Source organism: Castor canadensis, chromosome 8 (assembly GCF_047511655.1).
Source record: "Castor canadensis chromosome 8, mCasCan1.hap1v2, whole genome shotgun sequence".
NCBI classification, from domain to species: Eukaryota; Metazoa; Chordata; class Mammalia; order Rodentia; family Castoridae; genus Castor; species Castor canadensis.
Genome location: NC_133393.1, coordinates 25,378,560 through 25,402,196, shown reverse-complemented (window position 1 = coordinate 25,402,196; position 23,637 = coordinate 25,378,560). Strand labels below are relative to the sequence as shown.

At 46.9% G+C, this 23,637-nt stretch overlaps 2 protein-coding genes and 1 non-coding gene across 10 annotated transcripts; all 3 read right to left on the bottom strand.

The window, feature by feature from the left end:
- Positions 1-788: 788 nt before the first annotated feature.
- Nrm (nurim) lies at positions 789-4,054 on the bottom strand. Its single transcript, XM_020174863.2, has 4 exons — positions 3,880-4,054; positions 3,060-3,256; positions 2,320-2,496; positions 789-1,676 (listed from the first exon to the last, which is right to left on the bottom strand). The coding sequence occupies exons 1-4, from the start codon at positions 4,010-4,012 to the stop codon at positions 1,395-1,397; spliced, it is 789 nt and encodes a 262-aa protein (XP_020030452.1). The 5' UTR covers positions 4,013-4,054; the 3' UTR covers positions 789-1,394.
- A 3,392-nt stretch (positions 4,055-7,446) lies between these two features.
- Positions 7,447-7,556, bottom strand: LOC141426073 (U6 spliceosomal RNA). The gene has a single exon (XR_012451180.1). It is a non-coding gene; the product is annotated as a U6 spliceosomal RNA (small nuclear RNA).
- A 151-nt stretch (positions 7,557-7,707) lies between these two features.
- On the bottom strand, positions 7,708-23,550 carry Mdc1 (mediator of DNA damage checkpoint 1). 8 transcript variants are annotated; one of them, XM_074082565.1, is made up of 18 exons: positions 23,463-23,550; positions 22,888-23,166; positions 20,884-21,639; positions 19,075-19,210; positions 17,205-17,585; positions 17,044-17,119; positions 15,334-16,781; positions 15,126-15,191; positions 14,870-14,962; positions 13,470-14,231; positions 13,313-13,356; positions 12,136-12,850; positions 11,261-12,054; positions 11,059-11,178; positions 10,772-10,969; positions 9,954-10,079; positions 9,731-9,841; positions 7,708-8,660 (listed from the first exon to the last, which is right to left on the bottom strand). In XM_074082565.1, the coding sequence occupies exons 4-18, from the start codon at positions 19,205-19,207 to the stop codon at positions 8,493-8,495; spliced, it is 5,235 nt and encodes a 1,744-aa protein (XP_073938666.1). In that variant the 5' UTR covers positions 19,208-19,210; positions 20,884-21,639; positions 22,888-23,166; positions 23,463-23,550; the 3' UTR covers positions 7,708-8,492. The 8 variants fall into 8 exon arrangements, with proteins under 8 accessions (XP_073938666.1, XP_073938662.1, XP_073938667.1 ...); XM_074082561.1 differs by having other exon boundaries at positions 11,261-12,850; XM_074082566.1 differs by having other exon boundaries at positions 11,261-12,850; positions 14,010-14,231.
- Between the last annotated feature and the right edge of the window lie 87 nt (positions 23,551-23,637).

The following is a 23,637-nucleotide window of genomic DNA, read 5'->3' as shown; positions in this document are numbered from 1 at the left end:
AAAGAGGGAGCAGAGGAGGAGGGACAGAGACAGAGACTAGGGGGCCGGGCGGGGGGCGGCGACCGCTTTGTCTAAGGACAATGGGGAGAGCTCAGGGGGCGCAGGGCGGGGCCCCAGGAGGGGGCGGGGCCTCGCTCGGGTCCACCGTGGGACTGTGCTCTGAGACTCCCCACTTCTGGTGGAAACCTCTAACCCTCCGTTCTCTAGTCCCAGGGGCCTTCACCCGCTCCCCGCCTTGAAACCGGAATAATCTAGGGGTCCAGACCCTCGCCCTTAGTTCGCCGACCCTGGGCGGCGGCCCGTGACTCAGGCCCCTCGGGGGACTCGGGAGGAAGCTGCAGCTGCTGCGAGCGGGGCCCGCCCTTCCCATCTCTGGCCGCGCCTCCCCACGCTTTTGCCTTCCCCGGCCAGTCTTTGTTACAGTGGGGTTGAGGGCTGCCGCCAGACCCTGCGGGACCTGTCGGGAAGGGAGCGGCGGGAGAGGTGCTCAAAAGCAAATGGCTTTGGAAGAAGCCCGCTACCCTGCCACAGATGCGACCCCCCGCCACGTTTTAGCTTCAGCCGGTCTCCTAAGGGTCCTTGGGATATAGCGGGGAAATTGGGGGATTTGAAGGAAGCGGGACCGGCGGGTCCACCGTGGGGGCGGGCCCACGGGGCGTGGCAGCCGCCCAGCAGCCGCCAGAGGGTGCCGTAGCTGCCCACACTCGAGGTTGGCGCTTTCAGGCTCCGGCTCGCCTTCCTTCCCAAACTCTGCACGACAGCTTGAGAGACATTGAGAATTCTGCATGCCATATGTAGAAATTTTATTTTATTTTTATGTCAGTCTGAATTTTATTTTCCTGCAGAAAATGTTTCACGGGAGAGCAGGGAGCCCTAAGTCGCCAGAATTAAGAGCGAGAGAATCCCCTCCACAGAGATGGAGCTCAGGGATGGGGCCTGAGGAGCTGGAGAGAATAGGGTGGGAGTAGAGAGGCACCACTGGGCCATTACCGGTAAACTTGCCGACAAACCCTGACTCAGTTCCTTGGAGTGGAAACTGGAGGTGGAGAAGGGGATCCCTGAGGCTCAGAGGCCAGCAGAACAGTCAGGGCAGACCCCTTTCCTTGTGAGGTGGGGGGAAAAGAGGGTCGGAAGAGGTCAAGCCCTAAACTGTGAGGAGGCAGAAGACTTCCACACTCCCTCTTCCTGACTGGTGAGAAGTAAACCTTGGAGTCTAGTGGCTGAAACTCTGAATTTAGGGTATGGAGCTGGATCCAGGGAATGAAGCCTTAAGCAGTGGGAACAACCCCATCAGTCCACAGATTTAGGCCTCTGGTCTGAAGAATCCAGGGCCTGGATTAAGGGATTTTGAACTTGGGGGAAGAAGTACAGGGCTTGGAAGCAGAGTTAGCACCTCACTCTGCCTCCCCATCCTGGGGCCTGGCGAGCAGATGGAGTTTTCTTTGTAACTGAGCTCGAAGGTAGCGCAGGTCTTGCTGGTCCAGCCCGTGAGCCAGGCCCAGGTACAGGGTAAGGAGGAGAGCAAGGAGGAGGCGGTCAGTGCCCAGGGTGGGGACTACCCATAGCACTGTCAGCAGCTCCACACATACTGGGTGGCGCAGGTGGGAAAAGAGTCTCAGAGCCCGAGGAGACTTCAGGGCCAGTGGCTCACCCAGCCCCAGCACATGGTAGTACACCTAAGAGAGAAAGAACAGTGTAGAAATCGAGTCAAGGCTCTTCCCAAGATAGCTGCTTTTTCTCTGCTTTTCCAGGCACCACCCTCCTAGAAATCAGGCCTAGGGACCCCCTTCTGAGGCTTCAGCCACTGACTCTGAACTCTAGGTCCAGGAGACCCATGGTTGCTGGCCTTGAAGGGCAGGCTGACAGGAAACAGCATTATAAGAAAAGGGGTCAGTGTGTGGTAGAATGCCTGCCTAGCAAACATGAGGCCTTGAGTTCAAATCCCAGTACCTCCAAAAAAAAAAAGAAAGAAATTAAGAAAGAAAAGAGCAGGGTGTCATGGTTCATGCCTGTAATCCTAGCTACTTGGTTCAAAGCCAGCCTGGGCAAATAGTTCTCAAGACCCTACCTTAAAAAAAAAATCCAATACAAAATAGGACAGATGGAGTGGCTCAACTGGTAGAATGCCTGCTTAGCAAGGGTGAGGCCCTGAATTCAAACCCCAGTACTGCCAAAAAAAGAAAAAAGAAAAGGAGGTTGGGGAATACAAAGGAAAGGGAAGGTAGAAGATCATGGGAGGAGTTGCAGGGAAATCCAAGGGGAAGGGAGAGAGGAATTCTAGGCAAGGTGAGGTCTTAAGTAGGGATCTGGGAGCCTCACCTGTTTGAGGCCCATGAGCTCAGCGTAGTCAAAGACGAGAAGGATGCTGAAGATGAGAAGCCAGGAAATGACGTGGAGCACAAAGCAGAGGAGGGGCACCCAGGTGGCCCATGGCTCAGCCCGAGCCTCCCACAACACAGGGCCTCTGGGTACGGGCTCCCAGTACCGCATCACCAGCTGAGAAAGGATGAGAGACTGGATATTCCAGCAGCCCACCCTACCCACTCTTGAGAGACTCAAACCCAGAGGTGACCCCCACTCCCAGATAACCTGCAGGTCTCCCCCACATATCACCAGCCAATATTTACCACGTGAAGGGTGCTAGATGGGAACTGAGGATGACCTATCTCCATAGGGGATTTACAGAAGTATACGAAGTAGCCTATGCCAAGCACCCAAAGAGAAGAGAGATAACTAAATGGAAAACAAGTCTTCTCTGGAGACTTAGGGAGGTCGTTTGGAAGGGTAGGATTGCAGAGGAGTTAAGGAGGAGATCTCAAACAGGACAACATGAACAAAGTTGCAAAGACCAGAATGCACAGACTGTGCATTGGAGAATGACAAGAACACCCTTCTTAATAAAAAAAAATAAAGTAGGAGATGTGCCCTGGAGGAATGGAAGCTGAGGTTAACGTCCTCAGTTCTCTTCTCAAGTTTATATTTTGCCTCTCTCATCCAGGATGTCCCTCCTTCCTACTGATTCTGTCTCCCTTGGGGACTTAGCTGTCAGGGTCTCATACCTGTAAGGCCAGGGCAGTGCATGCCACATATAGTGACCTCTGCAGGACCCCAAAGTACCGGGATGTCCACGCTTTTACTGTCTCAGTGGCCATGAGGCTGTGCTGCCCAACAAACAGTAGCAGGAGCCCCAGATCCCAAGCCAGGGAAGCAAGGACACTGCGGTCCTGCAGGGCGGCCAGCCATCCCTGGCGGGCATCTGGGGGAGTTGAGGGAGAAAGAGACAAAAGATGAAGATGGCTAAAAAACGTTTTCCCCTATCCTCATCTTCCCTTGCCCACCCCCCTGCCCAGGCAATGCTCTTAATTACTTTTAAGGGCTTTTATGCTTCTCTTCTAGGCTGTGCCCCGCCCACTTTCCCATTCCTTCTATCTTCCCTCTTCTCTAGGCCCCCTTCAGACCTGGGGAAGAGCATTCATGGAAGAATGAACGTTGGGCAGTTACAAAAAGCATGACTGGAGAGCCATCTCTGGAGTTCCCCTCATAGCGGTTCTCCAAATGCTCCCTCTTTCTAACACGCCCCTTTCCATATTTTGTTTTCTCTACAAAACATTTTTAGAATATTCTGTGTATGACCCCGTCCCTCAGTCCTCACTCTCCAGCTTCTCCAAACGGCTAATCCTCGAAGTTCTTATTTAGTCTTCTGGTCCCCATCCCCAGCAGCTTCTCCGAAGCTTTCGCTGTTCAAGTTCCCTCGCTCGGACTTCGCCTGTCATTTGTTCCCAAGCCCCGCCCTCGCCCCCGTCTCTCCTCCAGCTCCACCTCCCTGCTTCAGCGCTCATCCTCGATCCCTCCCGCTCATCCTCGATCCCTCCCGCTCACCCGGACCGCCAGACTCTGGGATTCCTCCGAGAAGTGGCCGAAGGGAGGTAAAGCGCACGAACTCCACTCCAGTGCCAAAGGCCAGAATGAAAGAGGCGAGCGCAGCGGGGACCAGCAGCAGTGCAGGGGCCATGGCGAGGAAGCGAGGGGTGGGGAAAGGGGAGGGTTTGGGATTCCCGCGGCTGCAGGCCCCGCCCTGGCCCTGCCCCTCGCCTGAATGCTGCCCGGGGGCGGGGCTCCTGCACCCGACTCCCGGGCTTCCGGCCCGCTCGCGCCGCTGTCTTGACCTGGAACCGCGCGGGTGCGGGATTCGTTTCCCCGCCGCTGTCCCCGCGTCACTGAGTGTTAGAACCCTGAGGGGGTTGTTAAGGGCAGCGGCTCTGCAGCCACCCACGCGGGCTGAATCCCAGCTCATCTAGTTTCCCCATTGCAAATGAAGACAATTCCTCTTGCAAGTAAGTTCTCGTGGAAACATGAACCCTCTTCTCCTGAACTTGGCCATGACTGGAAAACAACCGTGGAAGGTTACAAGCCCTCGGTTAACGCTTCAATAATGAGCCTTGAGAGAACGAACTGTTGACCCCGACTGAGAGACTCAAAGCTCTGCATCACCTTATCACATCTTGTTGGTTTTGGTTTTGAGACAGGTCAGCTGGCTTCGAATCAGTGATCCTCCTGCCTCAGCCTCCCCAGTTCTGGGACCCAGCATAGATTTTTTTTTTTTAATGACTATTTTACCTCGAAATACATTCGTATTCTCTTATTCTTCAACTTGTTACAGAGTTGAAACGGTGAAGAACTCTGTGGTACTATTCTAATTATGGTGCCAAAGTGTGTGTGTGTGTGTGTGTGGGTGTGTGTGTGTGAAATCCCAGCTCTGGGAGGCTGAAGCAGGGCTGAGGGTTTGAGGCCCTCATAGTGCCAGCTGTTTTGTAGCCATGGTAGTAAAACTATGTTAAAATACTTGTGGTAGAAAACTGTTTATTATAGTTGTAAACTGCCCAGTAATTTTAATCCAAGCCTGTGGTAATTAGCTGTCTATGATTTTACTCTTCAAATTCATTAGTTTGATTTCCTCTTACTGAGAGCTTTTGTTTTAACATATTTCCCTACACACCTGCTTGTAATTAATTACCTTCAAACATTAACATCTAAATTACAAAGTAAAAGTAACCTTTAAAGATTATGTATTTAAGGATGTAATCACAGTAGCTATGCATATATAGGGGCCTTATAACATTAATTCCCCAACTTACACACAGAAGCAAGCAAGCCCAAGGAAATAAAATTGCCAGATGAGAATTAAAAAGCAGCTGCTAGTCCTGTGGGCTGAGGGACAAGAAAACTGTGGAGCAGCAGGAGCAGCACTCCCAACCCCTCTGCATCAGTGCTGCTGTATACTGAACCAGAAATCTTATGTTTCCCTCTACAGTCACCGCTGCCCCGATTTCTGCTTGGGGCAGTTCATTGAAGTCAATTTTTACAGAACTGCTCTCTCATCTTTTGGATTTTTTTTTTTGCAGCACTGGGGCTTGAATTCAGGGTTTCACACTTGCTAGGCAGGCACTCAACTTGAGCCACTCTGCCAGCCCTCTTATCTTTTGAGCAGAGTTGTGGGTTCTGAGGCTTTGTACCATTCTTTATAATTTCTCTACACCTTGCCTACTTCTTTGTAATTAATATCTTTATTAAATTCTCCCCCAAATCATCCTCATTTGACTGTGCCACCTGTTTCTTGCTAGAACTATGACTAATAGATTACACAAAGCAGTGTGCTACACACCCTGGGATACACTGGCAGTGTAAGAAAAGATCCTTATCCCCTAGAAGTTTAATTTGGAGCATTTAGATAGAACCAGGCATGAAGAGGGAATACACCTGACTGTTAAATGGTGCTCCAGAGATGACAGGTACTGTAAGAAAACCCATAGGTTCAGGGATATGGACAGTTTCATGTGGTAGGACTTTGAGTTATGCAAGGGGACTGATATTTATTTAGGTCCTACTGTGTGCCACACCCATGACAGCTATACTTAAAATATGAGTAGGTAATGTTTGAAAGCCAGTACATAACTTGGGATATAGCACTTGCCTAATATGCACAAGGCTCTGAATTTGACCCCCACCATTGCAAGAAAAAAATAAGAAAAAAAAGAGAAAAGCAAGCTTGGCAAAGCTCATGCTATCTCTATTATACCAGTTTTCCAAAGTTCATTTATTTATTTTTAAAGCCTACAGCACCCTGGTATTCCCAGATGGTCTCCTGTCCAAGTACCAACCAGACCTGACCCTGCTTAGCTTCCAAGATTTAGCACCTTCAGGATGGTATGGTCATAGATAAGTTTTCCAAACCTACATATAATTTACATGCAAAAAAGTATGCAAAATTATAATATTTTGGTGAAACTCACACAATAAAACTATTTTAAAGAGACCAATATAGTAGTATTTAGAATATTTGTGATGTGTACGACCACTACTTCTAATTCCAAAGTACTTTTATCTCTCCGCAGTAATACTCCAGACCCATTAAGCAGTCATCACCCAGTTCCCTTTCCCACAGCCTCTGGCAACCACCAATCTGTTTTTAGTCTTCATGGATCTACCCATTCTGGATATTTCATACAAGTGGAATCATCCCCCCACTTTTTTTTTTTTTTTTCTTGCAGCACTGGGGTTTAAACTCAGGGCCTCTTGTTTGCTATATATATAATATATATTATACTGCTATATAATATATATAAAATACAATTATAATTATATATTATGTATATATTTACATATTATATTGCTATATACATATATACTTATCCATTCATCCTTGGTGAACACTAGTAGTATTTCCATCTATTGTGAAGAGTGATGATAATATTCAAGGACTTGTTTACACCTGTTTTTAAATTTTTTTTTTTTTGGTGGGACTGGGGTTTGAACTCAGGGCTTTGCAAAGCAGGCGCTCCGCTCTACCACTTGAGCTACACTGAGCTGGCCTTCAACTGAGATCTTCCTGATCTCACCCTCCCAAGTAGCTAGGATAATAGGTATAAGCCACCAGCACCCAGCTATGTTTTTAATTATTTTGGGAACTAAGAGCAGAATTGCTGGGTCATTTTGTAATCCTTAATTTAACTTTTTTTTTTTTTGTGGTACTGGGGTTTGAACTCAGGATCTACACCTTGAGCTACTCCACCAGCCCTTTTTTGTGATGAGTTGTTTTGAGATAGGGTCTCATGAACTATTGCCTGGGCTGACTTCGAACCACAATCATCCTGATTTCTGTGTCCTGAGTAGCTAGAATTACAGGCATGAGCCCGGCTCTTTTTGTTTTGAGACAGGGTCTTACTTTTGATGCTCATGTCTCAGCCTCCAGCACTGGGATCACAGGTGCCTGACATCACAAGCAGCTGTACATTTAACTTTTTAAGGAACTGTCAAACTGTTACCACAGCAGTCAGACCATTTGACATTCCCACCAGCAATATATAAAGGTTCTAATTTCTCCACATTCTTGTAATTGACAAAATTTAAACTTGGAAGGCTGAGGTAGGAGTTTTTTTTTTTTTTTTTTTTAATATGGAATGCTTCATGAATGTGGATGTCATTCTTGCGCAGGGGCCATGATAATCTTCTCTATAGTGTTCCAATTTTAAGGAGGTATGAGGCTAGCCTAGGCCATATAGTGAGACCCTGCCTTAAAAAACAAAACAAACGAAAATGAAGACAATAACAAAAATAACGAGCTCCTTAAAAAAAGTCTTAATAATTCAAAAAAAATTTTAAAAACCTGTGTCTTAACACCAGACATTAAAAAAAAAAAAAAGCACAACATAAGGCACAAAATGAACATTTATTCATCAGAGATCAAGCAAAAGCTCTTATTTCATAAATACTAGTCAGAAAAGTGCAGAGACTTACTCAAAGCTAAAGGATAATTCTGAACAGCTGGGGCTGGACAGAGGAAAAATAATTTTACTTGCATTTCATAACTCCACCCTTACATCTCATTCCAAGCACCCATACATGTTTCTGATGCCAAAGTTGTTCTCACTGTCTTTTGAGGATGAGTAAGAATGACCGTAAGAAAAGAGAAGAGAGATAGCTACCCAAAGGCAGGATATTGTGTATGCTATGACGCAATGACTACCTAAAGATGAGCAGCTACTTAAGAGAGCACAGAATGGGATTAGCTAATTTTCTATTCTTTTGGTGGTACTGGTTGTTGAACCCAGGTCCTCTTGCATGCTAGGCAAGTGCTCTACCACTTGAGCCGCCCCTAACCCTTTTGTCTTTTGGGAGTTTTTGTTTGTTTGTTTTGGCTTGGTTTTTCGAGATAGGATTTCACTAACTTTGCCGGGGCTGGTCTTAAACTCCCTATCCTTCTGCCCAAGTAGCCGGCTAAAGGATTAAAATGGCCATTTTAGAAAATCTGTGGCTCCCAATCTCCCTATTGTGCTGTTTTCCCAGAAGGTAAAACCTTCTGGTTTTACCAATGTTCCAGGACAAGGCTTATCAATATACTCGAGTTGTTTCTGAAAAGCCCTTAGTTCTTTTTTCCCAAAATGTTTTCTGGAGGTTTATTTACTGGCCTGGGAGAGGAAAAAGTACTGGAATTTTCAGGTGGATGATATTTCCAAGCTGGAGAGGACAAAGTCCTCTGGTTTGGCTTCCTGCTTCAGGACTCCAGTCAGCAGGAACTCAGGAGAAAGGAGGGGCAGCCCCAACCGAGATGGGATGGAGCAGCGAGGGAAGTCCTGGGGGCATGTGATCACAACTCTCTGAGGCTGGAAGAGAGCAAAGACAGAAAGTCAGGAACGGAAAAGAATCCTAGAAATCGATTCAGGACCCACTAATCAGTCTCAGCATCACTAAAAAGTGGTACCTCCTGGTATGAAGCCATATGAATGAAGCACATTTCACTCACTACCTATGAAGTATTCTTGCCTGGAAAGCTGAAGCTGAATTTATCCAAGCGTTTAAATTGACTAGCATTACAGGAAATATAACAGATAGAGGAATAAGATAAAAGATACAAGGGAGCAAACAGAAATCCAGACTGGGGAATATTCTCAAGGATGCTTGGCCTAGTTTCTGCAGGAAACTAAATGAGGGTGAGTTGACCCACAGAGAATTAGGAGAGACAACAAATGCAGTAACACATGGCTTTATGTGAATCTTCTTTTGTTTTTAAGGAATTGGGGGAGGTGACTCTTGCTATCTTGCTCAGTCTGGTCTTGATCTTCTGGCTCAATCCATACCCTTGCCTAAGTCTCCTTCCTCTGCCTCCCTAGTAGATGGGACTACAGGCACACACTACTTTGCCTGGCTAATCCTGCTCTGAACAACTGTATAAAGACATCTTTCAGGCAACTGAAAGATGATTAATGGAGTATGAGGAAATGACCAATAAAATATTGTTAGTTTTGTTAGAAATGAATAGTGATATTGTGATTACATCCATATTTCTTAGAGATGTACACTTAAGCGTGTAGGGAGAAATAATATGTTTGCAGTTTGTTTTAAAGTGTTTCAGCAAAGAAAACTAAAGAAAAAAAGGAACAAATGGAACATTGTACAAATGTAGCATGGAACAAATGTAGCATTATCTAAATAAAAGTACTGGATAAAATTGATGGGTGGGGGGGTTAATGCACTGTGTTATTCTCTCTCATTTTGTGTATACTTGAAAATGTTTAAAATACAAAATAAAACTAAGTCCATTTAGTGTCAGCACATTTCTCCCCTCATTTGTACCTCTTTCCTATCTCTACCTCTGTGTTTTCCTCCAATGTTCTTCCACTCCAGCCACTTGTTAGCTGCCCCCCTCACCAGACCCAGAACATTCCAGCTATACCTTATAGGACCGGGGCATGTTGGAGAGCACTGTGCCTCCACAGCAGCTGATGATCTCTCCCATCTGAGGTGGTGGTGGCTGGACTCCAGGAGTCACATGAATCTCATAGCCCTAAGAGAAATGGTGGAGATAGTAAATCTCAACACGGAGGGCAATGAGCTGATAGGAAACCTTTGGGGTTTTCATCTCTGGCTGGAGTTTGGGGCAGAAGACAGCCTCTCACCTCCAGAAGCCTTCGCTCTTGAGCCCGGCTCAGGGCATCCCGAAGTCTAAAGCCAAAGTTCTTCTCCTGCTCAGGATCAGTCACCACATATTCATCAGGGGGCAAGAAGTGACCAGCCTTTCGGGACTAATGGAGGGAACAGTCAGTATCAGGTCTAGCTTCTGTAAAGAACTCACAATTTATTTATTTATTTATTTAGTGGGGCTAGGGTTTGAACTCAAGGGCAAAGCAGGAGCTCTACCACTTGAGCTACACCTCCAGTCCATATTGCTCTGGTTATTTTGGAGATGGGGTATCTGGAACTGTTTTCCCAGGCTGGCCTTGAACTTTGATTCTCCCAATTTCAACCTTTCAACTAGCTGGGAGTATGGGCCTATGTCACCAGTTTTGTTTTGCTTTTTTGCAATACTGGGGTTTGAACTCAGGGCCTACACCTTAAGCCACTGCACCAGCCCTTTTCTGTGATGGGTATTTTTGAGATAGGGTCTCACAACTGGCTTCAAACTGTGACCCTCCTGATCTCTGTATCCTAAGTAGCTAGGATTTATAGGTGTGAGCCACCAGTGCCCAGAGCCAGTTTTCCTTCTTTCTTTTTTTGGTGGTACTGGGGTTTGAACTCATAGCTTCACACTTGCTAGGCAGGCACTCTGCCACTTGAGCCACTCCACCAGCCCCAGCACCAGTTCTCTTGAGTGAATGAAACTTCCTGCCTTGTCATCCTGTGTCCCCTTTCCTCCTTTCACTGTCTTCAGCGCTATATGAGCAGTCTTCTACTGTCATTCTTACTATTGATCTGTCATCATCTTCTAGCCTCTTACCTGATGTAGCCAGTCCAGAGAGAGGATAGGGATCCCCTTCCCCAGGGCACACAAGAACTTGACTGTCCTGCGGATTCGATCGGTGACCAGATGGGAGGCCTCTGTCACTGAGCCAGCCAAACTCCCCCCTAGTGCCAGCACTGCCCGCTCCCCACGAGCATCCATGATTCCTGTGAAGAGTACCTGTGGGGGTTTGGTCTAAGCTGGTCACAACAACCCATGCCAGCCATGCTCCCCAACCATCTCCTGCCACCCTCCCACGAAGCCCTAGGCCCCTTCTCTCCTACTTTGGGGGCTGCTGATTCTTGGTTAGGCTTGGTGCGTCGGAGGCCACGGCTTGGTATTCCCTTGGATTTCTCCTCTGCCTGGTCTCTCTTCCTTTTGCCTGGTCCTGGAATCACGACATCCTGGGATTGAGAAATATCTTGGTGGGAGTTCCTTAGCACTGAAACTTGGTTCTAGCTTGGTGGCCCAAAGCCCTCTCCTCACCTCTTCCTTCCTTGGCCTTTCCATGGCATCTTCCTCTTCCTTGGGAAACACTGTCTTCTGGGAGACTTCTCTTTGGGACCGTTTTTGAAGTGGGGGTGAGTCCATGGTAGCAGAAGACCTCTTGCGGATTTGAGAGGCCTTAGGCTGGGGCTCTGGTGTGAACCCAGATGTACCTGCTACTTTTACCTTTTGGATCTGGGGAGCATGAGTGGGTAGCTCAGGACATTGGGGAAAGGAAGGTTCAGGAATGGTGCCAAGAGACTCAGCTGCTCTCAGTGCTCCTTGTCTTTGGATCCTCAAGGATCGGGACTTAGGTTGAGGGGGTGCAGAAGGCAGCTTGTTACTAATGGGAGGTGTGAGGGAGCTGTGCTTCCTAGCAGCCCTCTGTCTCCTGCTGCAACTGGCTTGAGGAATGGGTTCAAGAGAAACAGGCTGGGCTGTGGCAATAGGAGACTGGAATTGAGGGGCAGTGAGAACTGGGGCAGAACTTAGGGATAAAGACTTTACTGTCTCATGCTGAGCTACAGCCTCAGGGATGACAGGCTGGTCTGTGGAACCGGGAGGCTCAAGATCTGGTGTTTTTGGTTCAACTGACTTAGGAGTCTCAATAGAGGACTTACATGCCCTACCCCAAGCAGCCCGAGTCATGGGCTTGGGGGTGACAGATTGGACTGCAGAGGTGGAAAGCTGGAGTTCAGGGCCTGTAGGGACAACTGGTTCAGGGGTCTTGACAGAAGACCTATTTGTCCTACCCCAAGTGACTCGAGATGTAGGCTTGGGGGTGACAGGGTGGTCTGTGGAGATAGAAGGATGGAGTTCAGAGCCTGTGGGGACAACTGGTTCAAGGGTCTTAACAGAGGACTTATTTGTCCTACCCCGAGATGCTCGAGATGTGCGCTTGGAGGTGACAGGATGGTCTGTAGAGATGGAAGGCTGGAGGTGAGAGGCTGTGGGGACAACTGATTCAGGAGAATTAACAGAGGACCTACGTGTCCTGCCCCGACTGGCCTGAGTTGTGGGCTCAGGAATGACAGGCTGGACTGTGGAGGTGGAAGGATGGAGTTCAGGGCCTGTGGGGACAACTGGTTCAGGGATTTTGACAGAGAACCTATTTGTCTTGCCCCGAGTGACTCGAGACAAGCACTTAGGGATGACAGGCTGGACTGTGGAGGTGGAAGGATGGAGTTTAGTGGCTATGGGTACAACTGATTCGAGTGTTTTAACAGAAGACCTACGTGTTCTGCCCCAAGTGGCCTGAGATGTGGGCTCGGGGGTGATGGGCTGGTCTGTGGGGGTGGTAGGGGTAGAGGAAAGTGGAGAAGGCGTCATCCTGGAGGATCGCCGCCGGGGCCTGATGTTATGCTTTGGGTGAAAAGCCTCCAACTCTGAGGATGGGGGAGTCTCTGAAATTTCCAGACTTCTATTGTGCCTAGTCCTAGAAATGGGTGGTTCAGAGGAAGGGGGAGAGGGAGGAAGGAGAGGCTGAGGTACAGGATGGTTTGGGCTCTGAGAGGTAAAGGGTCTTTGGGGTGGGGCTGAAGCTTCTGGTACTGCAGGAGGCAGGCAAGCATCTGGAGATTCTGGAGCACCCTGGGGAGAAACATAAGCAATAGCAAGAAAGAGGAGTTGGACACTGTTCTTGATTCTTGTTTATGGCCAAAGTGTGGTCACTGGCATTTCTTTTTCTGTCTGTGACCTCTCTTCTACCAGACTGGGAACTTTCTGGGGAAGAAGCAGTTCTCTTTCCATGGACCTCTCCCCATAATGCTGGTACAGTTTCTCCACACATGGACAGTGCTAATAAAGATGGTTGGGACAAGAGGGAGGAAATACGAAGAAAGGGACTTCCTTTCTGAATCAGGTCAGAGGGAGCTACCACTTGGGAAACAGATGTGGAAAAACAAGGCAAAGGGTAATTAAAGAGTGGTGGAGATGGAAGAAAACTGAGACTATGGGGAAAGGAATAAATTAAAGCAAGGTTAGGGAAAGCAGCACTGGGGGGATGTAGGGATGACCTGTAGAGTAGGGTAAGTCAAGAAAAACAGCTCTTACCCATGAAGCCTTCTCAGCAGGTGGCATCATGCAATTCAAGTGGCCTAGTCAGAGAGTAAACACAAGGGTGGCTGAGTTCTAAACAGTCCATGTGCTCAGGAATTAATAATCATGAAGGCTGCATACCATCTTGGGCTCCCCTCTGCTTACAACTTACCTCTTTGCTGCCTCCTAGGGCTCACCAGGGCTCCCCTTCCTTCACCTGACTGGTTCCCAGAAACTATTTTAAATCCCTGAAGGTCCTCTGCCTCCACTCCAGACTCTTGTGTTGGACTGGTGGCCTGCCCTTTCTGGTCCTGGATCCCTCCATCTACCTCTCCTCTAACCAGGGTCACTTCTAACCCATCTGGCTTACACTCTCTGTCTGGCACAGGTTTCTCTACTTTTCTCCCAAATATTTTTCTTGTGAGTATCTGCTTCTCCATTTCTTTCTCTTGTATTTCCTTAGACAGCTCCATTTCTATCTTCGAACTCTCCCTATCCCTTTTAGGAGTCACACTTTTTACCATGTTAGCAGACTCTTGTGTTTTAGTGTCTTTAGCTAACACCTGTTTTTGCTCTCTGCCCTGTATCACCCTAGTTAATTCTTCCTCCCCCATCACATCTTCCTTCTCCCTGTCTGGTGACTGTTCCTGAATTTCCCTTTCCGACAGCCCTCTTTCAGGGGGCACCCTCTCTGCTGTTCTTTTTGGTGTACCCATATCTTTCTCCATAGTCTGCATCCCTTTGCCTTGAATCCCCAACGGCTCTGTGTGAACTGGGCTCTCTGGATGCTGGTCTCGAGTTGTTGCCCTAGGTGGAGATTGGCAAGATCCATGAGCCTCAAGGTGGGTGGCAATGGGCTGGGGCTCAGAGATCTCAAACTCTTTCGGACAGAATGGCTGGGTAGCCAAGACTTCCCAAGGCTCATCCAGGGTACCTGGACATAAAGAGACAGCGTCAGAGAGAAAGAGAAAGAGGTAGGTAGATTTAAAAAAAAAAAAAAAAGAAGGTGATAGGTTGAAAAAGGATTAAGATAAGCTGATGAATATCTAAATGGGTTATTAAAGGAAAGCTAGGAATAATGTTGGTAGTTATAACATTTAATGTTACATTGTTCCCAAGTTTCAACACAAAAAAAGCCAAAAACAAACAAAAACAATCATACCCTTAAAGTTCCCTCAATAGGCTCTTTAAAAAATGATCTAGACTATGGGTCTGACTTAATATATCACTTTTATTTAATTTTTTGGCTGTACTGGGGTTTGAACTCAGGGCTTTGTGCTTGCTAGGCAAGCACTCTACCACTTGAGCCATCTCTGGCCGTTTTTTTGTGTTTTGTTTTGTTTTTGAGACAGAATATTACTACGTAGGCCAGGCTAGTCTCGAACTCTTGTTCCTCTTTTCTCTACTTTCCAAGTGCTGGGGCTAGAGGCACATACCAACAGACCCAGCATTGGCATTCTTTCCTTGATGAGATGGAGAAACAGCAGCAAAATAGCAAAAGAACAGGAAAGAAACATATATAGAGAGAAAATAAGAAAGGATGCAAAGTTGGGGCACAGAGGTTTCTTGTACCTGGGGTCTGAAATCTGCAATGGGAAGGGCTGGGCTCTTGGGGTAGGGTAAATGGGAAGGCCTGGGTGGGTTCATCCTCCAAGCTCTGGACTGCTGCACAAGAAAAGATGGCTTGAGCACAGCTCCTCCACAGAACCCGAGTCCCATTCCCAGTCTTTTGCCCTGCCCACGCCAGCCTTCACACCCTTCAAAGACCACCAGTCTAATATCCCAGTTGCTACTGACACCAGGATCAAAACAACCCAGATGGCCTCACCTTCCAGGCTTTGATTCTCCCTCTCCACAAAGCTCTGAGTAGCTTGAAGGTCCAGATCTTCAGGATCTGGTGGGGATGAGTACAGGACAGACAACCAAAAAAATCATATCTGACCCTTAACTCCTTACTTTATCTCTACTGTTCTCTCCCTAGCCCTTACAACCAGTTTATTTCAAGGGTCAAGGGAGGAAGAAAGGGTAGCACTCACCATCACAGCTGTCCTTGGAGTCCTTGGTCACGCCCCTATGTGCTTTTCTTTCTCTTCCTGTGGGGATTTGTACTCCCTTTCTCTGTGCCAGGATGGGCTCCCCTAGAGTGCCTGGGTGCACCACTACCTGCTCCACTTGTGCCACAGGTGATCCACCTTGGGCCCCCATCTCAAGAGCGCTCTCCTGTTCAAGAACAGCCGTAGCCTGCTCTGTCTTAGTATCCCCTTCTGCCCAAAGCTGGCTCTTCCTTACATTTGTCCCTGTTGAAGACCTGTCCTCTTCCACATCTGTCTCCCAGTCTTCATCAGGAGGCCAGGCTTCCTTTAGAGGCACCACAAGCAGCTCTGAATCCTCTTCTGCTTCCACATCTGTTTCATTTGTCCCCTCCACAGACACCTGATTCTTTTCCAGATGGATAACAGCTGGCCCTAGCGGGACTACTTCTTCCACTTCAGTGTTGTTGCCCACTGTGGCAGAGGAGGCCTGGCTTCTTTCCAGGTGGATCCCAGGTGAACTCACATCTGCTTCCTCACTATCACTATTTCCAAGGGGAGGTTGGACCTTTTCTGATTGTGCTGTAACAATGGTCCCATTCTCGTCTGTGTGGCTGCTGGGGACAGTTTCTCTCTTTTCCCTTGGGAGCCACTCTTCCTCCATATCTGTGTCACTGTCTCTCCCAGAGGCAGTTTGGCTTTGCTCTAGAAGGGCCACAGGTTGGGCTCTGCCCTCTTCCACATATGTGTCTCTGTTCCATAAAACAGCTCCACTCTCTTTCAGACGTGCCAAAGTAAGTGCTGCTGACACTTCTTCCTCATCATCTGTATCGCTGTTGATCACCATGGAGGTTTGGCTTCCCTCCAGAGGGACAGTCAGTGGGGCTTCGCCCTCCTTCACATCTGTATCATTACCAGCTAGGCTCATCTGCAGATATGCCAGGCCAGGTGATTCAGTACCTCTTGTACCAACTCCATGGAAGATCTGCTTCTTCTTCATAGGAACTATGGCTGGGGTCACAGGGATTGTTTCTTCTTCCACATCAGTATCACTACCCATGAAGCTAGAAGAGTGGGCCCTTTCCAAACAGACAACAGCTGGTCTTCCAGGAGGCCTGCACTCTTCATCCATATCAGTGTCACTGTCCTCTTCAGGAGGTTGGCTCCTCCTCTCCAGAATCACTCCAACTGGACCCACTCCATCTCCTGCATCCCTCTTGACTCTTGAGTCCTTGGGTCTCTGAACTGAAGACCGAGCCTTTACTAGCCGGATATTAATTATAACCCTATCAGCTTCAGGCTTCTCTGCCTTCACGGCAGTACCTTTCCTGGTAGCTGAAGAGGCTTCCCCTACTGCTGGCTGCTCATCTTTTTCCTCATCTGTGTCACTTTCCAAGTTGCCGGAAAAAGATGGCCCAGAGTCACCTGGGGCTAGAGAAGGCCCTTCTTCATCACTGTGAAGGGAAGAGAAAGAATCAACAGAACTTACTGCCTAGGAAGGGACAGCCCACTCAACTGTGAGCTCCTTGAGAATAGGCACAGATAATATTTGTTTTTCTTTCTCCAGACATGCTCCATTAAAATTCGGCTGAGTAAATGAATACATATAGTCCCTTTGCCCTACCTTTCAAGATAGTAATTTCTTACAATTTGACCTGCTAACCCTTGGTTCTTCTTCCTTTTAAGGATACAGATATCTGGCCCTTTGGTACTCACCTTTCTGGAACCACTGTTGGTAAAGGGGAAGACGTAGTCCTTGATTCTTTCACCACATTCCTTTCAGAAAGAAAATCTGGCAAGAATAGAAGAGAGTAAGTTGACAGTTTTACATTCATTATCCCTGTCTTCTCACCTACCCTTCCGATTCACAAACTTACCTACTTCCTCCTCCGAGTCTTCAGCCAACATAAGCCTGGAGGGTTGAGTTCCTCCCTGTACCCTGGGGGTTTCCTCTACAGTCAAAGGACCCCGAGAGACAAAGGACAGGGGGATATCCAGGCGATGGTACTGGCATGGAAAGTCAGCAAACAGAATCAATTCCTTGTCCCTCAAACGATGACTCACCCCAGGGCTCAGGACTTTAGGTGGTCTCAGGATTTGAGTACCATTGAGGCTCCCACAATCCTGGAGGATAGGTGCTTTGTTCCAGGCCAAAATTTCAATCACTGCATGTTGTTTGGAGATGGATGGAAAGGGCAGGGCCACAGTGCACTCAGGGCTTCGGCCTATCACGTTCTTCCCAAGGTATAGTGGGAAATCTAAGAATTAGAGAGGTAGACAGTTTCCAAGACCAGAGTCCTGGCCTGTTATTAGGTTAAGTGTTCTGATTAGTTGCCCTACTACTTATTACAGGCCTCCACAAGCAGAAAAATAAAAAGTCCTAGGACATTTAGGCATTGAAGAATATATGCAATACTTTATTCATATGCAATACTCTATCCATCTATGTTGGGTTTTTTTCTTTTTTTTTGGTGGGTCTGGGGTTTAAACTCACGGCTCTGCACTTGCAAAGCAGGTGATTTACTGCTGGAGCCACACCTCCAGTTTGTTTTCCTTTGGTTATTTTGGAGATGGGGTCTCAGCAACTATTTGCCCAGGCTGGCTTGAACTGCGATCCTCCTGATCTCAGTGGCTCAGATGTGAGCCACTGGCACTTGGCTTTTTATTTTATTTTTGAGATAGGGTTTCATTATGTAGCCCAGACTGGACATGAACTCACAATTATCCTGCTCCTGCCTCCTGAGTACTGGGATTACAGACATGCATCACCATGCCCAGTAGATTTTTTTAACTGTAATAAAATATACATAACATAAAATTTACCATCATTTTAAGTAAATAGTTCAGTGGCATTAAGTACACATTGTTGTGCAACAGTCACCACCCTGTCCAAAGACAATGGATTTTTATTTGAAACTCTTCACCTTCTACCAAAATAAAAACAAATAAAAGATGAGCCAGGCACCTGTAATCCTAACCTATTTGGGAGGCTGAGATCAGAAGGATGTCATTCCAGGTCAGACTAGGCAGGAAAAAAAGTTTCTGAGACCCCATTTCAACAGAAAAATGCTGAGCATGTAGTGTGTGCCTGGTTCCTGAGCTACAGTGGGAAGTGTACAATAGGAGAATTACAGTACAAGCTGGCCTGGGCAAAATGAGAAACCCTATCTCAAAAATAAGCAGAGTGTCTAGGCTCTGTTGGCTCATGCTTGTAATGCTAGCTACTTGGGAGGCTGAGATGGGGGAGGGGATAGGGATCGAGGTTTGAGACCAGCCACGAAAATAATTTGAGAGACACCAGAGCAAAATGGACAGGAGGTGTGGCTCAACTAGTAGAGTACTTAAGTTCAAACCCAGTCCCACCAAAACAAAACACAAACAAAAACTAGAGCAAAAAGGGCAGGAGGCTTTTTTTAAGTGGTAAAGAAGAGCACCTGCCTAGGAAGTGTGAAGTCCTGAGTTTAAACCCCAATACAACAAAAAATAAAAACAAAATAAAAGATCAGCTGAGCATGGTGGTTCATGCCTATAATCGCAGCAATTAGGAGGCTGAGGCAGGAGGATCAAGAGTTTGAGGCCAATGTGGGCTACACAGTGAGATTCTGATTTAAAAAAAACAATGGGAGGGAGGGAAGAAAGGGAGGAAGGGAGAGAGGGAGGGAAGGAAGGAAGGAAGGAAGGAAGGAAGAAAGAAAGAAAGAAAAGAAAAGACCCATACTCATACTTTAGCATGTAATAACCCCTGACCTTTTTCTGGCCCATGGGTACCACTGAAAATACGCAGTTGCCCTACAGGTTCCAAGCTATCCCCCAAGGATTCACTGGATTGCTCTGTCTCCTCTTCTTCAATATCCCAGTCAATAATCTGGGTGTCTTCCATGATCTGGAAAGGAAACACATTATTATCGTCCCTATCATAGGTTCATACACACAGTATTAGGGGAAAATGGTAACTAGGGGTATTCCTGGTTATGGAGGTTGATGCTTCTTTTTCTACCAACCATTCTGTTACTATCTTTTTGAAGCATTTAAAAATACATTGGGAGTTAGAAGAGTAGCACAGTGGTAGAGCATTTGCCTAACATTCATGAAGTTCTGGGTTTGCTACCCATCACCACCAATTAAAAAACATTTTTTTTTTGAACTGGATGAGGTACTTCATGCTTGTAATCTCAGCACTTGGAAGGCTGAAGTAGTTGGAACATGAGTTTGAGGCCATCCTGGACTATATACCGAGACCCTGACTTGAAAAATTTATATATATGTATATTTTTGAATATACATGGGTACTGGGGATTAAATTCAAGGCCCCACACTTGGTACGTAGGGGCTCTACCACTTGAGCCACTCTGCCAGCCCTTTTTTGTGTTGGGTACTTTTGAGATAGGGTCACTTTCTTTTTTTTTTTGGTCTGGGCCAGGCTGGCTTCCGACCACTATCCTCCTGATCTCAGCCTCCCAAGTAGTCAGGATTACAGATGTGAGCCACTGGTGCCTGGCCACTCTCTAGTTTTTAAATGCTGAATTGCAACTCACTAAATTGATTTCACTATCCATTATTGGTTCATAGCCCACAGTTTGAAAAACACCATTTTATTAACATGTGCCAAATGTGTTGTATCAGGTATAGTACCCATAGGAGGTAGGTATTTAGGGAACTAATTCTGAAAACCTTAAATGTTGCTCACGATAAACACAGCAGGCAGGTAGATAAGCAAAACTAAATGTGCATCTGGCTGCAAAGCCCAGCTTTTTACACTTACCAGATCACCTCAGTATGATCAGACTAAAGTGCAAACAAACAGAACAGCTGACATATGTAGAGGCTCTTATGTATCAAGCACTGTGCTAACTACTTTATACTGATTGACTCATTTAATCTGTTCAAGAACCCTGTAAAATAGGTATTTGTCTCCAATTTTTTCCATATAAAGAAACTTCAACATAGATGGGTTGAAGGACTTGCCCAAGATCACTCAGATAATCTCTCTCCCTGTCTAATATTATCTGGTGGCTTTCTGTGCCCCCTGTCTAAAATCTAAACTCTTTATTGAGACCCTCTATGAACTAAACTGTAACTATGTCCTTCATACCACTTCCAGGTCTGTGAGTCTTTTCCCCCGAGGGCTCATCACATGCGTCTGTGATGACTAGGGCGCACCTGTACCATTGAGCTATTTGGGATACGTCCTAAACCAAACATAAAATAAACCCTGCTCTCATGGAGGCTACATCAACGAGGCTACTAACTAAAGAACAAATGAAAGGCAGAAACTCAAAATAGCATGGAGGAATTTTACCTAGAAATTTTACCCTATAGGGGAACTGTTAACATGGAAAACAGGACGCCACCGTGGAGGTATTTCTATCCTGACGCGCCAAGTCAGCAGGCGCCCACGACCCTTGGCTCCAATTTGAAGGGCCACCATCTTTGATCCCCACACCCCCGTGGGTTCACTCGTGGGCCAAAGTTTCCCTGCGTCCTCATTCCTAAACTGGGGCCGGGACGCCAGGCAAAAATGAGTATTAAAATCTGAGAAGCAAACTTTCAAATTACCTCTGCCCAGCGGCACCCAAGGCACGCCCCTCTCGCCTTCCGGAGGAACCAAGATGGTACCCGGAGAGCAGTGGGCGAGGTCCTCGAAACTCACCTAGTTTGAGTCCCCGCGCGCGCGCCACCAGTAACGGCCGCGAAGAGGGTGGAGTGAATGCGTATCCCAAAAAGGGAGTCAATCGCTTATTGGCTCCAGTCGCTGTCTTTCACAGCCTGCTGCACGCTGATTGATGAAACTCCGGGCACATTCGAAGCCCCGCCCCATCCCCCTCAGCGCAAAGAGGCAGCTGTGGGCGGGAGACTGAGGCGGGTTTATGGAGGTGATAAGCCGAGGCACGCGTGCGTCCCCAGAACAGCACACCGTGATTGGGCAGTTCCAAGGGACGCCCCACCACCGCCTCACGGTCAGCCACCCACTTCCCGCGCAGATTTGCAGAGCGCGACCAGAGTCTGGCGCCAGCTGCTGGCAGCTGATAGAAGGGCTGTACCATAGACGTCACTCAGTGCTCTGGTGCGGCTAGAGTGCCTTTCCTTGGTCCTCCCAGATATGGTGTAAGCTGACTCATGAAAAATGAAAACGGGTTGCGGGATGCAGTCGTGGCTGGAGGCTGCAGTTTGGAGAACAGCCCGTAGGCGTGGCACTTGCGGACTCTTCATTGCAGTGGAATTTCATTTCCTTTTGATTTGGCTTGCTTAGTAAAAGTCCTGCCATTTCTTCCTGGGGATAACAGCCCTGACGGACATTTTGAGATCATTTTCCTAAATGGAAGAAAAACTAAACGGAGGAAACGGTTTTGCTAACATCTTAAAGTTTGTCCTTACCTTTCAAAGGACGAGGAAAGTGTGATAAAATAATTTGTTTCATTATTTATCATAAATCAGGAAGAGAATAGCAAGACTATGACGTGTATTTAATCTAGGGAGCTCTTTCCCATTAGTTCAGTTATGTCCACAACAATCAAATAAGCTGAAATCGATTTTACAAACGAGACATTTGAAGCTCTGTGAAGTTATATGACTTGTCTAGGTTCCTACAGCAAATATAAAGTAGAGACAAATTGAAATCTATGAAATTCATTCTTTCCACTAACAGCATATTTGAGGATGTCCTAAAACAAAACATTCTGGATTGGGGTGTGGCTCAAGTGGTAAGGTGCTTGTTTAGTAAACGGGAGGCCCTGAGTGACTTCAAACCCCAGCCCCCCCCCAAAAAAAAGAAATCATAAAATATTCTATTTTCAATGAGTGGAGGGATCTTACACATTTTGTGGTAACTTAGAAATGTGTTGATCTGTGTATTGATAACACAAATGACCTTGATATCACATCTGACTCCCTGGGTTTGAATCCAGGGCTTTACTCTTGCTAGGCAGACCCTCTATCACTTGAGTCATGCCTCCAGCCCAATATTACATCTTTATTACAGTGCTCACCAGACTCGTGTTATACTCTGCTCAACAAACTGCAAGATCCTGAAGGTCAGGGAGATAATTCTTTTTGTTGTTGTTTGTTTTGTTTTTTTGGTATTGAAACTGGGGTTTGAATTTAGGGCTTTGCACTTGCAAAGCAGGTGCTCTACCTTTGAGCCACACCTTCAGTCCATTTTACTCTAGTTATTTTGGAGTCTGGAGAACTGTTTGCCCAGGCTGGCCTTAAACCACTATCCTCCCAATCTCACCCTCACAAGTAGCTAAGATCACAGGCATGAGCCAGTGTTCAGAAATTCTTAATCATTTTTATATCCCTGGTTCCTGCTTTGGTGGATACTTATTCATCAAATGAAAGTGAGTAAATCCCTGGGAAGAAACAGATGGACTCTAATTTGAGCAATCCAATTTCCCCCCCATCCCATTTCAATCCTGGGGCTCTGCCATGGCTGCACCTGGTCAATGAACTCAGAGACTTGAAAAACCAGTGACTCATCACAGTGTCTAAGAGAGATAGGACGGAAAGACACTGAAATTCTATTAGGTATCTCACCCCACAGTTCCCTTTTGACATAGTTACCTTGTGACAAGATGATCAAGGTGTCTTCAAATCTGCCCTAAGGCCCAGATCTACATGGACGGTGAGTTTTGGCTTCTCAAATCCAGATCTCAGTTGCTCTAAACTATTTAGTTTATTCTTTGAATCCTCCATACAACATCTGTATTTTGAAAAGCCTTTGCTGCAAATTTTGTTTCTCTTTTGAAACATTATCACTCGAAAACTCCCAAGGAAATAGAAGGGCAATCCCTTTCTTTTTGCTGAAGTATGTGGGGGAGCAGCAGTGTAGAAGTTCATGCCCTGGGTCAACAAAGGATCAGATGTTATGTTAGCAGGATGCCCCCACTTCGCCAGAGTTTTCGCTGAGCTAAGCGGTCCTGTCTTCCCGAGAGCTACCGCAGTGTGGAGCTTTCAGGGCGTGCCTATCCCACCTCCCAACTCCTGGCCCCCCAGATTTCCCAATTCTTGTATCCTCAAAAACTGTTTCCTTTTTGTACAAAAAAACTCTGGCATAAAAGAAAGAAATTTTGTGCAAAGACATTTTTCATTAAAAAGAAAATGAGATAACCACAAAAAGCAAAAAACCCAGTACCCACCCAATTGTAACTTCATTTTGCAGCGTGGACAATAGAGGACTACAACTCCCAGAGATGACTGCGCTCATCTGCTGGCAAAGGGACCAATGGACGGTCTAGTACGTGATCGGTCTCGTCTAATCAGGGCCACACTGGAGCAGGCTTTGTCTTCCGACCGCTGCGCGGGCGCCGTTCT